Source organism: Cygnus olor, chromosome 2 (assembly GCF_009769625.2).
Source record: "Cygnus olor isolate bCygOlo1 chromosome 2, bCygOlo1.pri.v2, whole genome shotgun sequence".
NCBI lineage: Eukaryota > Metazoa > Chordata > Aves > Anseriformes > Anatidae > Cygnus > Cygnus olor.
In genome coordinates, this window is record NC_049170.1 from 27,332,565 (window position 1) to 27,347,008 (window position 14,444).

At 43.2% G+C, this 14,444-nt stretch overlaps 1 protein-coding gene across 6 annotated transcripts; it reads left to right on the plus strand.

The window, feature by feature from the left end:
- The first annotated feature begins 2,805 nt into the window (after positions 1–2,805).
- On the plus strand, positions 2,806–13,271 carry C1GALT1 (core 1 synthase, glycoprotein-N-acetylgalactosamine 3-beta-galactosyltransferase 1). 6 transcript variants are annotated; one of them, XM_040548276.1, is made up of 5 exons: positions 2,915–3,003; positions 5,919–6,022; positions 8,808–9,047; positions 10,663–11,330; positions 12,757–13,271. In XM_040548276.1, exons 3-5 carry the CDS (start codon positions 8,825–8,827, stop codon positions 12,964–12,966), a joined length of 1,101 nt encoding a protein of 366 aa, XP_040404210.1. In that variant the 5' UTR covers positions 2,915–3,003; positions 5,919–6,022; positions 8,808–8,824; the 3' UTR covers positions 12,967–13,271. The 6 variants fall into 6 exon arrangements, with proteins under 6 accessions (XP_040404212.1, XP_040404209.1, XP_040404210.1 ...); XM_040548278.1 differs by lacking the exons at positions 2,915–3,003; positions 5,919–6,022 and adding an exon at positions 2,806–2,820; XM_040548275.1 differs by lacking the exon at positions 5,919–6,022 and having other exon boundaries at positions 2,909–3,003.
- The last annotated feature ends 1,173 nt before the right edge of the window (positions 13,272–14,444 follow it).

A 14,444-nucleotide genomic window follows, 5' to 3' on the forward strand; every position in this document is an offset into this window, starting at 1 on the left:
GGCTCGTTAGAGAACGGTCTCCCTCAGTCTGAAAGGCCAAGATAATGGGATTTTTTTTAATAAATACTATGCAGCAAATAAAATATAACATTTAATCTTGTCATCTCTTTGACCAAAAATGAGTGAGAATGGAGAACACAGAAGCAGCTTTCAGTTAAAACCAATGGAAATTACTCATTAATATATATTTTCATGGTCTTTGATGATTATTCATAAAAGTAATGGTGTAAATGAAGTCAAAATAAAGTCAAGATAAGACCATTCATAATTGAATAAATCGTTAAGAAAACAAACCAGCTATTCATAGGAGTATATAGAATTTAACCTAGTAAAGCTGGTTTCTTGCCAGCCATCAACGTGTAGAAAGCGACTTGCAGAAGGAAATCACAGTTTCACCTTGGATATCTAATTAAATATTTAAATGTATTATGACTTGCCAAATGTCATTATGACACCAATGACTTGCCAAATGACAACAGCACTTCCTCTTCCGCCTTAGCTTTATGTCCTTTCTCTTATTTAGAAACCTGCATTCTCAGCCTCCTGTACATGGCAATGAGCAGGGTTAAGTAGCCGCCTGTAGTTGTTAGGGTAGATTTGTACCCTGGAGTGCTCTCCAGAGGGCCTAGGGGTGAAGATGGCCAGCCAGGCAGCTCATGAAGGTGTGTAAAGTGGCTGAGGGCCTCTTACCCTGCCTTTGCCCTGTCGCCTTTTGAAAGCTTGCATTAAACAGTCCTTATGTTGACTATGGCTAGCCTGTCTACGAAGGGAAAGATCTGTCTTTCCTTCCTTTCTTATATACTGCCATGAAGACCAAAGTGACTAATTTCCTTGTAAATGAAATGACTTCCCTCTCATTATAAATAATTAATATTATAAATAAATATATTTCTAAATACGTATCTCATTATAAATAAATAATTTCCCTCTCATTCATTCCCAGCCACACATACCCGAGAAGGTAAGTGACATGAGCAGAGGACAAAGTCTCCCACAGAAGTAGCACATTTCTGAGAAGGACTGTGGTCAAGCAGATCTGCAGGCCCTGCAAGCAAGAGAGAGCACCAGGCTGCTCCTCTTTCCTACCCAGAACAAGGGGACAGCTTTTCCTTCTGCAGAGCCACCCAGCGGCATGCTTTGTGGTGCAGAGCACAGCAGCACTCCAGAAGGTTTGCAGAAGTGTTTGCTACCACAGCTCATGCAGGGCAGCCTCTTAGAGGAAGTCCAGCTCTGCATGCTCCTTCGCTCTGAACCCACAGACTGCTCATCCATCCCCGAGTGAAAAAAACAAACAAACAAAAAAAAAAAACCAGCTTGTATGTTTGCTATGCAAGTTTCTCCATAAAATGTGAAACAGCCATTACATTGCAGCCAAACCAGTCACATTTGTTAAAGCAAACACTGTGTGTACACCAATATTGGCAGACCATAATTGACCTTCATTAAATTACGGTACATTCCACCTTCTCTTTGAAATTTTCCTTTCAAATTAAGCTAACAAAGAATAAGATGGCGCAGTAAACGTGTCAATATGAAAATGTGTAGCATATGTATACACGTGGGCCATGATCCTTGACAGTACCACTCCCATAACACAGGTGCCAAGTAAAATGAAGTTTTACATTCAACTAAATCCTATTACATCATCCATAAGATGAGACATTTTGAAAACTTCACTTACTCTATTTCAGAATTTTAAGGCATGCCCTGGGCATGGGTGGACAGAACTCCAATCAGAATTAGCCAGGGAAAAAAAGGAGGAAATGAGTAAAGACAACTCTCTCTCTTTTGCAGCCTTTGCAATTTCCATTGCCTTTAATAGTTTATAGTCAGATTTATTAATGCCAACCACACAAACTTTTCCTCTACAACAACAACTGTATTCACCTCACTTTTGACAGAACTAGCTCATGGAGATACCATTTCCTAAGTTGCTTTTAATTATTATTTTGAGGGTGCAGCAAACCATGAGATGGGACAGGAATGGAAACAGTGACCTGAACCCACATGAGATTTTCTTTGACCCATACAAAAGCCAGAATCTTGTGTACCTATCCGGAATGCCTCATCTTCCAGAGAAAAAGAACTGAAAACAGAGGAAAGGACACACTCCACAGTGGCCCAGTTGTTTTGGAAAGAGGGGAGACAAAGAACAAGGAAGCATCTCTTGCCATGAGGGGTAAAGCTATAGTGTGAACTGAACCTGGAGGGAGAACCAAGAGCCATGGGGAGGGAGATATGGCAAGACACCAAGAGCAGTGCGCACAGTGGACTCCGCTGACAGGAACTGGCGGCCCTCCCCAAGGACCAGCTCTTGTCCGCACTTCTCTGCACCCCAGTCCTCTTACAAACACACGTCCCAGTGGTGGAGTCACTGTTCCTGGGGGTGTTTCACGTTGGACGTGGTGCTTAGGGACATGGTTTAGTGGGTGATTGTGGTGGTAGGGGGATGGTTGGACCAGATGATCTTGGAGGGCTTTTCCAACTTCAATGATTCTGCGTTCTCCATCTGGGAACTGCAAAACCTCATTAACTTCCCGCTGCTTGCAGGATGCTACAGTAACAGATTTACAGTAACGCAAACCACCTTTTAAATCTACAATCCGTCTGCGTGCTTAATCCATTTCCCTAAGGAAATACACCCAGGGCACGCTGCCCACCGGCGCTCCGAGGCAGGCCGCGCTCGCCCAGGGCGATAAGGCGCCATTTCCGCGGCCGTTCCCTAGCAACCGCCCCGAGCACGGCACGGCGGGGGCTGCAGGCCGCCGGGGGCCCGGCCTGAGGGCCGCTCCCGGGGGCAAGCGGGCTGCAGAGGGGCCGGTAGGGCGGCCGGGCCCGCAGCCGGCGGGCGGCGGGGCGGAGCGGAGCGGAGCGGGGCCTCCTTCGGCGGGCAGGGCCGGGGCGGGCCGGGTGACGCGCGGGGCAGTGCCATGCGGGCGGCGGCGGAGCGCGGCGGCTTGCGGGGGCCAGCGGCTGAGGGCGAGCCGGGCCCCCGCCGGTGAGGTGAGGGGACGGGAGCGGGGCCGGGGGCGGCGGGGGGGATGAAGCGGGGCTGGCGGCCCCACGGCCGGCCCTCGGCCCGCTGCCGGGCGCTTCCTGGAGCGGTGCGGCTTGGGCCGGCGGCGGGCGGCGCCCTCGGTGCGGTGGCTCCTAGCGGGGTCCTGCCGCCGCGGTGCCGCTGGGCTGTGCCCGGACGGGGCTGGCGAGGGGTTTGCGCCGGGGAAAGCGGCTCTCGGGGGAGGGCTGGAGCCCTTAGGTGTCTTAAAAATATACAGCTTCGGGAGGGAAAAATGCTGGGTTGGCAGGAAGCCGCTGCTGTTCACAGCGAGCCTCGGTGCGGGCAGGGAGCGTACAGCTGCTTTGAGTACAGCTTCATCTGACAAACACGGGTATTTAGACGTAAAGCTTCTAGAAAGAGCTTGCTTGGGCACTGTACAGCTAGCCGTGCCTTCGGGGGTTTGGCTCGGGTTGTTCTGGTGCCTGGCGTGGCTGCTGAGGGCATGGTGGCAGGGACACAGCTGCTGCTGCGTGCTGGGCCCCAGCACTCGCTTCCAAGTCAAGGATACAAGGAAGAGCCAGCCGTGTGTGTCTGCTAGGCATATTTTTCATGGTTAATTTATGGAATCTTAGTCTAAAGTGATAGTGGAATGGTACTGGGATTAAGCAGGTGCAGAAGTATCTGCATTTTGTGCTGCATGCTGTGAATTGCAAAACCCCAGATTCATCTTTCGCTGTTGAATGTGTTTCCTCTGAAACAACTCCAGAAGGTTTTATGGTCTGAGTTTGCTTAAAAATATTAAAGGTGGTTTTGGGGGGCAAGCTCTAGTATCATACATTTCTATTGCTTGCGGATCCTCCTAAGGAAGGACCCTAACCCTTCTCAGCACAGCCAGCAGAGTGAGAACAGTATTTTAGATGATGGGATAAAAGCGTCATCTCCAGGAACACAAGGGAGCAGGGGCACAATGGCAAAGGGGGGAAGAACCAGTAACGTCGTATGGGGAGGAAGCCCCCTGCCCTGTCACAGGAGAACCAGCACCCTGTTGTCCAGGTGTGAGACATCAAGAGAAGTCAGCAGAAAGAGTCTTTAGATCATCTTACAGGGTTTAGGGGGGTTACCGCGTACAAGGTATAGGGTCATGTTATGGGAGCCAGGAGAAGAGCATCTTGTGATTGTATAGAACTTATGGGATGCGTAGGGAGGGACCAAAGGAAGGTGACCAGGTGGTTTGCAGGGGAACAAGTATGGGAAAATAGATGGGTAAGGGGATAAAAGGGCCCAGCCGCCGGCAGGTCAGTGTGCTTGTCTGGCTGTGCTCTGTGCCATATTACCACAGCCCTTTCCGTTCTGTCATTAAGCTCCATTTCTAACCGCTTTCCTGGATGAGAGGACTTTTTATTCTGTGTTCACCTGTGCATAGTGAGGTTGAAGCTCCAGCAACGGGGGCAGTTCCATAAGCTATAGGGACTTCTGTGGCTGGAGACGGAGGGTCTAAATGCCCGTGGTGGACTGGGAGCACGAGTCTGCAGTGGTGGTAGCAGAGAGCCTGGAGTGCGCGCACGTGGTGTGGGTGAGCACGTTGCGGCGCCGTGGGTGGAGAACATCGGGCTGGGCTGGCGCACGGTGAGCGGGGCGAGAGGCTGGGGAGCCAGGGACCGAGCTGTGAGCGTGGGCACGGCACTGGTGAGATCAGAGGGTCCTTGAGCGGGCAATGGGAGAGATCTGGGCGTCCAGGCCAGCTTCTGGAGAGACCGTAAGATCTGGGGGCCGCTTCGGAGACTGTAGTTGGTTGGGTGGCACGAGGCCAGACCGCTGGTGCCGTCTGTGTTTGCACGAGCTCTCACTTTAGCTGGGGCAGTCTCTGTGTACAGGTGTGTGTATGGCTAGGGAGTAGCAGGTGGCAGCGTGTGGCAGGCTGCCAGGTCCACCAGCACCTAACGTGTAAACAGTACCTCTGCTGTAAGCTGAGGATGCCGAAGTCTTTGGCTCTCAAAACTGGAGTTTGGAGCCAAATCTACAATGACCGTTAAGCTGTGATAGAGTTGTAAAACGTTTGTCATTCTGGCTAATGCAAATAGAGCTACTTGCACGAATATATAAATAGAGAGATTTGTTTAAGCTGCCGTGGTGTAGTGATGGAGGACAGATTAAACGCAAATTTAGGCTTTTGTTATAGGTGTGTTGGTTTTTTTTTTTTTCTTTTTAAATAGGATCTGGTTTTGAAGTCAATAGAAGTAAAGATAGAAATAGGAATAAAAATGGGGAACTTTTAGTGCCGTGGTACGTTTTGCACTTTCCTTTTCCCTCTCCATATTTCTCAATCTCGAATAAATCTGGTTGTGGAGAAGAATGGTAACACAGAGCCTGAATGGGGGTGCTTATCATCGTAAGAACTGACCTTCCTTTTAGACACTTCCTGGTTTTAGTCTAATGCTATAACTTTCAGTTATTGTTGCTGGCAGATTAAAGGACTCTGCTTGTATCAAATATCAACATACTTTTAAAAAAGCAAAACCAAAAATTACTGTCCTGCTTGCTGTTGGAGTTTGTGAAGATGTGGATATGCACGCATGGGTGTAATGGTCCAGTCTGGTGACATGAAATCGATAGACTGAGGAGCAGATTGTTTTAGATTGGAAACTGTAACTGGAGGCATTTCCTAGGAAATCTGAAGGGCTGCTTCAGCACCTGTCCCTTCTTGCCCCAGAAATCCCGCTTGCGTGTGGAATACCACAAGTAAGCTTCAGATTGCCGGATGGGCTGCACGTACTTTTTTCTGCTTTAACATTTTCCATACACGTAGGGTTTTTTTTTTTATTGTTGATGTTTAAGAATATAATGCAGTTTTAATTTAACGTAATGCCATCATTTAATAAGCGGCAGTTATTTCCAATGACTTTATTTTGCTTTCTCCAAGCAAGAGTAATTTTGACAGTTGTTAGGGCAGATAACCGAAAGTGCATGGCAGAGAGACACAGCATTGCAAAGTGGGACAATGGGGACTTCCAGAAAGTGCTGTAGGTACGCTGTGTGTGTGTCCATGGGTGGTTTTTTTCCCCTTTAAAATATGCTGAAAAAGGCATTGTTTTATCCTGATGCTCTCCCTTTCTGTATTGCTAATTTTAAGGGGACCTTTGTGATGATAGGTGGGGCAAGGAACAACAACAGAACATATTTTTAGGACAGCGGATGCTTTTTGGCATCATAGGCTGCTTCTGCATACGGGCTTTTCCTTAAATTGTGGCTGGGGCAGGGTTGGAGTGTACATGATGTAAGTAGTCCTTGTGTTTTCTTTCCAAATTAGTGGCATGTAAGACAGCAGAAATAAAGCTAGACACGTGATATATGACAATATATGATTAAAAATTGTGTACTGTGCAATTTCATAGTAAAGAACTGGAGTTCCTTAACACCTATAGTTGTAATTATGTGAATTTGGTACTGCCTTTAAGTTTCTGAATTTTTCTTTTGTGCTTGGTACAGCCTCTAAGCTTCCTAATTTTTCTTTTGTGCTTCAAGTTGTGTTTCCAGTTTTGTTGCATTTTTGTGGCGGCGCGGTAGGGAAGCCCTATCGTGTGTTACAGCTTCTCCCCTCTCAGATGAGCTAGATGCATCCGCGTGCAGTCAACCCGACGATCTCCGAAAGTGCCAGCCTAGCAGTAGGCACACCTGCTCTCTGCCCGCCCTGCTTTCTGATCAGGAGAGAGGTGGGAGGGATGAGAGCGGGTGTTTGGAGCAGGTTCTTGCTGCGGAGCTGGCTCGGGGGGGGCAGTCTTTTTGCCAGGTGCTCTTCGTAGCCAGCGGGAGAAGTGGGTGCGGGTTACATGAGTTGTGCTGGTGGCTGCAGCTCGTCTCTGACCAGGGCTTTTCAGAAGGAGAGCCGCGTTTGGCAAAGACCGATACCTTGCTTGGAGTCGGCTGCGTGCGTGGGGGCTTTGCTTCTGCTCAGATGTAAGACTTGGCAGCACCAGGACCATGTAAGGTTTAGAGTTTGGGGTCATCCCGGTGCTTTTCTCTGCTCGTTTGTCTTCAGCGGTAGTAATGAGGTGCACTTCTGCAGATCGAATGTATTGCAGACAGCAGGATATCAACTTCAAACACAATCGCTGCTCTAATATTAACAAGGAGGGGATGCAACAACTTTTTTAGCGGGATGTCCCACCTTTAATATGTACAGTACTTTAATATGTGCTCACTTTGGGTCTGAGCTACTGTATTAGGAAACTTGGAGATGAGTTCAGAACAACCTAAATTGCACAGGTTAAGAGATGTTAGGAGACGCTGCTCTTTTAGCGGGGTTCGCTACATGTGTCACGGAGCACTGTAACGTTCCTGTTCCCTAAACAGTTTCTCCCTTTTATGTCTGTGTGTCTCAGACATACCTTTGCAGCCTGGACCCGTTCCAAGATCCCCTTCCCTCGTTCTTGCGTAGGAGGGCCCCATTCTTCTCCCACACTAGTAATTCCCATTCCTTGCAGTTGTTTTTCCTGCAGCGCTGTCGGTGTCACCACAGAGCTGAAGGATATTGTCGCGGAGGGTCTGAACGCTTGCTCCTGCCGGCCTTGCTGATCCGCAGAGAGCAGCAGATTGTGCAGACAGCACGAGTTCTTTTAAAGCTAATCCGGATGGTCCGTGTAATCCCAAACTTTTTTTGGCTCGCCACCTAACGCAGTTGGGTTCGACACTGGTGATGCTAAGAGTGATGCTAGCGGAGGGAACGCCATCAACTCGTTTGTAAGGTTCTGGCTTGACTCCAGCGTGGATTTCACTGCCTGTGGTTTTGTAGCTTAGTCATGGGCTATTAAAAAATATCTCAGCCCTTTCCAAAGATGAAAAGGCCTTAGGCCTTAATGGCCTGAAATTGGCCTGCAAGTGCTTAATATATTATAAATTCAGGATTGATTTGAATGTGTAAAGCTCACTTTACATAGGCATAGATGTTGGCTGCGATTAATTTTATAAAAATGCTAAGCCAAGTCCTTTTGGTTTTGAGAAACAAGGGTGTGGCTGAAGTGCAGGTTTTACATGACTGGAATACACATTTTTTTTGATGTGTAGAAGAGGCTTTAAGGCTGATACGTCTTACTCGCCTTTTCTGCCAAATGCCTTTCAAAAGAGAGTGTTTCCTTATGAAAATTCAGATGTTGTCCTGCTCTTTCTTCTGAACATCTATCCTTAGCGCTTTTAAAAGTGGAAGGAAAGGTTCCCTGCTTTGAGATTAAAGTAGATTTGCTTTATAAGTCTTGAATGTCTGCTTGTATTTGACATCTGTGAAAGAATTCCTGTAATAAACTAACTCCTCGGGTTTAAGTCCATCTCATGAGTACATGGGATCTTGACCTGTAGATGGCCTTTGATTATCATCTTTCAGTTTTGTAAGATTTAGCTATTACTTTTTTTAAGCACAATTTTCTGAAGACCGAGAGAATAAAGAAGTGAACATAAATCACCTCTTTATAATTAAGATCTTGCACTTTAAACGTATACATTCTTGTATTAATTTTGTATCAGTATAATTAAGTAAATGAATGTTTTCCGTTGGCTATTCTGACTGTCCTTTATAGTTTTAAGCTAAATAGTACACAGCTGGCCTTTTGCACTAGATATATGTCTGTACAGTTTTATGTAAATATTTGCATTGCTCTTGGACTTAAACTTCCGTGCAAGCCCCGGGGAGCTGGATCTGAGGTAGCATTAAGATTTCTACTTTTAAAGATTTGGTCCTTGATTTCTTCCTGTATTTTTTGATTCCAGTTCTGTGTCGAACTGTTTTAGGCTTAATATATTTTTCATTTGTTTCGGACAGCGCATTATCTTCAGGAAATGGCCTCTTCTAAGTCCTTGATGAACGTTCTAACCTTCAGTTTTGGATCTGCAATAGGATTTTTCCTATGCTATCTTCTGTTTAGCATGATACTGGAAGAAAAGGTTGAAATCCAACCTCATATTCTTCACAATGATCCACACGGCCAACACTCAGCAGATACGGATAACGATCAGTTGCAAGGACAAATGAATTTCAACGCAGACTCTGGACAGCACAAAGGTATCTTGTTACACCTGACTGATTATATTGGGTGTTCCCTTTTCATGTACTGCAAAATGTTGTTTTCTTCACTGCCAAAATTCTGTATGAGTCATTTTCTTTCACTTTGCCAATGTTCAGGTTACATCTAAATAACTTTGATCTCCCAAGGTCTGCTGAATGGTGGTTTTCTTCAATTACATCACAGCAGTGATTTTTCCCTTTCCCCTTGGAGCCTAACTGTTTGTCCAAGTACTGGATCCAGACGTGGCAGTTTCTTTAGGAAGTTTGGAATTTCTCTGTAGGAACTTCTCAAACGAACCATTGACATCAAATGTGATCTGTTAAGCAGATATATTTGTTAGTGTTGTAGATGCGTTCAAATTGCTTTTTAGCTTTTAGAAGGTAATTTTGGACCATTTCTAACATCTCATCTAACCTCTCAGATCAGGCTAAAAAGAGGAAAAAAAAAAAAGGAAGAAAAGCAGCAATGTGTCACTGGGCCCTGTTTACTAGGCTGATTATGTGGTAATCCAAAGACAAATTGCTGTTCTCAGTCAAAAACAGAGAAATTCGGTTACACTTTTTTCTTTCTTTCTTTTTCCCTTTTTTTTTTTTTTTAAAGAAGGTATACTTTTGTATTTGACACATCTCATTATATGAGTTCATTCCAAATCCTACATGCAGGTAGTATCTGAACTGGGGCAGTTTAGATTAGAAAAAACGCTTGCATTATAATGCATTTGCTGAACAAGACATTAGTAAGTAATTTGTTATTTCAAGTTATTTAAATTGCAAACTCTGTAAGACAAATTTGTGAGTGCCTTGCATATAATCACAGAAAACTGTTGCAAAGAAAGCCTTGAAAAGGTTATACAGGAATATTTTAGGACCAGTGGTGCAGATCTCACTCTCCATGGAACGTTCTTTTATATGAGTTAACATCACTCTGTATGTGTCAAGTGAAAGGTTTCTTTGAGGAAAATGAACACTTTGGCACCTTGGAAAACGTTATATTACATCTGTCTTGTTCAGCACAGCAACAGTAGGTGCATACTATGCTATTTTACTTCTTCTGACGTTTTATAAATAAGATTTAACTTGATATTATGATAAGTTCTTTTGTTCTGGCTTACCATCTGCTTTTCCCTTCAAAACCACATTGCTTTTTTAGAAATATTTATTAGATTCTGTTGGTTAGCATAAAATTACATAACAAAACTGAGAAGCTTTTTGACCTTTTTGTTGCAGTCGTGTTCACTGGGAATGGTAAAAATACTCAGTTTTTAAATTGTCACTCATTTTCCAGTGCCATGAAAAGGATGGCTTCTGATAGTTCGTGTGTACAAATCAAGACATTCTAAAGTCCCACTTTCCCGAACAGATTCCCATTTTGATGTGGCTCTTATGCTTTCCTTTATCTTTTGAAGTTAAAGTAACCTGAAGAATTTTAATTTCTTGGTTTGGGGAGTTTTGTTTTTCTTCCTAAATGTAATGTTAATTTCATTTGGTATAAAAGACCTCCTCTCTGTCTCTTCTGATTTAGAAATGGAACGTTTGGGGAGGGGTTGTTCTTGGATTTATTTTACTGCTCAGTCAAGTCTAATGCTTTCAAATTTCCCTCTTTTTTTTTTAGATGAGAATAAAAATGTTGCAGATGGACTGTATCAGAAGGTGAAAATACTTTGTTGGGTCATGACTGGACCTCAAAATCTAGAAAAGAAAGCCAGGCATGTTAAGGCCACTTGGGCCCAACGTTGTAATAAAATACTTTTTATGAGCTCTGAGGAAAATAAAGACTTCCCAGCTGTGGGCCTAGAAACCAAAGAAGGCAGGGACCAACTGTACTGGAAGACTATTAAAGCTTTTCAATACGTGTATGACCATTATTTTGATGCTGCTGATTGGTTCATGAAAGCAGATGATGATACATATGTTATATTGGACAACCTGAGATGGCTTCTTTCAAAATACAGTCCTGAGCAACCGATATACTTTGGAAGAAGGTTTAAGCCTTACGTGAAACAGGGCTACATGAGTGGAGGAGCAGGGTATGTTCTAAGCAAAGAAGCTCTGAAGAGATTTGTTACTGCATTTAAAACAAACAAATGCTCTCACAGTTCCTCTATTGAAGACCTAGCACTAGGAAAGTGCATGGAGATCATTAATGTACAAGCAGGAGATTCTAGGGATACAAATGGCAGGGAAACCTTTCATCCCTTCGTTCCAGAACATCTCCTAATCAGAGGATACCTACCAAAAACATTCTGGTACTGGAATTACAATTATTACCCTGCTGTAGAGGTAAGTCTTTAGGAACCTGACGACCGTTTTATGAAATACATCTTATGATGGTACGATGTGTGTATTGGCATATTAATGGCAGCTAAATGTATTTTAGAAAAGAAGATTTTCTTGTGACTTCCTGAGAAATACCTCTGTGCAGACTTGTTAAACACAGTAGTCATCAACTAAAACTTGATGCTAAGAACTTAATGGCCTGGAAGAGCTAGTGAATCCGGAATTATTATTGCTGTCTTCCTATGTTCTGTGGACAGCAAGAAATGATGAAATCTTTCTAATAGGTTCGTCTGGTGTCTTCACTACTACCTTCCTTGCAAAGTTATTCCTCTGTTTTGTACCTTCATATCCCATGGACAGTGTCCCTAGCTTCTCTTCCAGCCACCCACCTACCAGAGAGCAATGAGAAGGGAGGCTGGTGCGGTTTATTACAAGCTGTGTGTTAAAACTAATATTTGTTTCTTATGTTTCTATATGCTTCCTCATCCTTCAGGGTGTTTTTCTTCATTTTATCTTACAGCTTTAATTTTGGCTGGCTTTGCTTAAATTAAGTTTCCAACTTGAGTATTTGTTCAGCTCAGCCTTTTGAACTTTCAACTGTTTTCCTGGAAAAAAACAGTCGTTTTTCATTCAGATTTTTGCATATCTTTGTATGCCATATGCTCAGTTACAGGATTTTTTGCCCTAAGATTAACGTTGATAAGAAATTTCCAAGTGTAAAAAATACCTGAATCAAAGACATTGCCTCTCAAAGCTGAATCAGAGCTAGTCAAAAACGATTTGTAAACAATGTGTTAACAGCTCTCTTTTAGCTCTTCAAAATGCTTAGTAATGTCAATGAAATTAATAAATTTAAATAAATAAATAAATAAAAATAATACTTCCAAACTGATTCATTACAGCAGCTGTCTCTATGTAGAAAGTTAGATACTGGCAAACCATGCCGTGCCTGAGCGCACACACACAGGTGCACGTGAACACATTTGGCCTTTGTATTCTGGTTGATTGAGAGCATGATAACAAGCATGTATTGTGTCACACATAAATGCAAATGTATTGCTTCTTATATAAATACAATATACTTTTGCCTGCTTGATGCTGCTTCGTTTTGTTTAAACCTGGACATAAAAAGTGAGATATGGAAAAGAACGAACGCCCTCTGGCATTAAGGAGGGCAGCTGGTTTCTTCATTGGCTTGGCTACAGAGGCAAAAGATTTTGTCCAAGGGTGCTTTTGGAAAGATGCTTTGGCAAATGTGTCTCATTAATCCATTTTGCTTGCCTAATATTAAGCTTTGAAATACACGAATGATGATAGTGAATTTCTTCCCCTGAAGTCAAGTGTGTATTTGAATTCTTCCTACGGTATCTTTAGTGCAGGGCACGCTCTGCAATTCTTCCTGATTATTTTGACTTGTTTTGTATTTTAGGGTCCCGGATGCTGCTCCGACCTAGCCGTTTCATTCCACTATGTTGACTCCATGACTATGTATCATTTGGAATATTTGATTTATCATCTCCGTCCATATGGGTATTTGTATCGGTACAATCCTGATTCGGCAAAGCATCTAGAAGAGCAGAACAAAAATGAAGCACTAGAGGATAATCAAAAGCTAAAGCAAACAATTTCTGAGAATTAAATGGACTTTGAAGGAAACTGAAGGAAGCCAGTACAGAGAAAAAGGGTCTTCCCCATCTCCTGCATGAAGCTTGTGGACTAGAATTATTCGTGGTGATTCTTATTTCAAAAATCACGTTGGCAGTACTTCCAGCCAGTGTCTGTGCACAACAGAGTCCAGTGAGGGCTCTGACTGTTTGGGATAGTATGATCTTGCAGCCCTACTCATGAAGATTTGGGGCCCTAAAGCTGTGAAATAGGAGGTTGTTCTGGTACATTAATCTCTGGAAGAACTTGTATTAAAAACATAGTGAACAAGTTCAAAGATAATCATACAGTATTTCTTTTCGTTGTTTGTTCCTTTATTTCCTTCCAAATGTTCTGTTAGGTGAGGTCTAATGCTAGAAATCTGATATTGCACAGTCAAATATTTCATGATGGAAATATTTCTCTTGTGTTCTCAATATTTAGAAATTACTTCGTGTATTTTGCCCTGCAAGGAAGGGAGAGGGGTAAAAATACAGCCTCAAATCTGCTTTGCCTTAACAACAGACCGGTTGATATGAATAGACAGAGACACACCTCAGTGACTCACTCCTGAATTATTTCAGAAATGAAATTCCCTCCTGTGAATTATTTAAATTTTTTTTTTACTATAAGTCTCTATTCTACAAAACAATATGAAGTTGGATTACTGCTAGTACCTAGGAATAGTTACTATTCAGATTGCTGAGGTGTTGTGAGGAGCTTGCATACTTGTTCATAGCTTTTTTTTTTTTTTTTTTTTTTTTAAATCAAGTTACCACTTGGTAGAATGGATGACTCATCTGAGAACTTCATAAGATAGGATAGATGCTTTGCCGTACAAAAGTCTCTCTTCCTTCACACCTTCGCTATAAATCAGAAAGGTTAGTATCTTAACAAAGCTACAATGGCATATAATAGTTTGGTTTCAGCCTGTGTTAGAATTACTTCATCTCTCTCTGATTCTCACATTACTCTCCTTTGTGAAGTTACCTTATTCATTAAAATTTTGCAGATACAAACAAGTCCTGTTCTAAAACTGCAGCAAAGCTGATTTGACTGCTTGGCTGAAGTACTTAATTTCACTTTTCTGAACTTTTTTCATCCATTCTTAACATTTCTTCTGTATTTGTTTCTTGTTGTATTTTTCAAAAGGCAGTGTTACGTGATCCCTGCTTCACGCTTGTGAAGCTGAAGCATGTAGTTGTTCGGGTGCCCCAGCCTGAATGCAGGAATCTTTCAAAGTGCATTAACTCTCTCCACTACTTTATGAGTATCTCTGCCTCTTAACTGCCTCTTAACTGAAAACACTTTCTTGGTGTGGGACAAAATTGTGTTAATAATTGAAGAATTTTCAAAGGCCAAGCCTGTGTTTTACGTACCTAACATAGAACTTTCTGGTTTTCTCTTCATCAAATTCAACTGATAGCAAAGTTCAGGGGACGGGGTTAAGCTTGACATGCCTTTATTCCACAC

What these genes read in the sequence shown, in the direction of transcription:
- C1GALT1 (XM_040548278.1), top strand. Translation starts at nt 8,825, where the DNA reads ATGGCCTCTTCTAAGTCCTTGATGAACGTTCTAACCTTCAGTTTTGGA. An exon ending in AGACTCTGGACAGCACAAAG is followed by an intron (nt 9,048 to 10,662) that starts GTATCTTGTTAC and finishes TTTTTTTTTTAG; the next exon opens with ATGAGAATAAAAATGTTGCA. An exon ending in ATTATTACCCTGCTGTAGAG is followed by an intron (nt 11,331 to 12,756) that starts GTAAGTCTTTAG and finishes TTTGTATTTTAG; the next exon opens with GGTCCCGGATGCTGCTCCGA.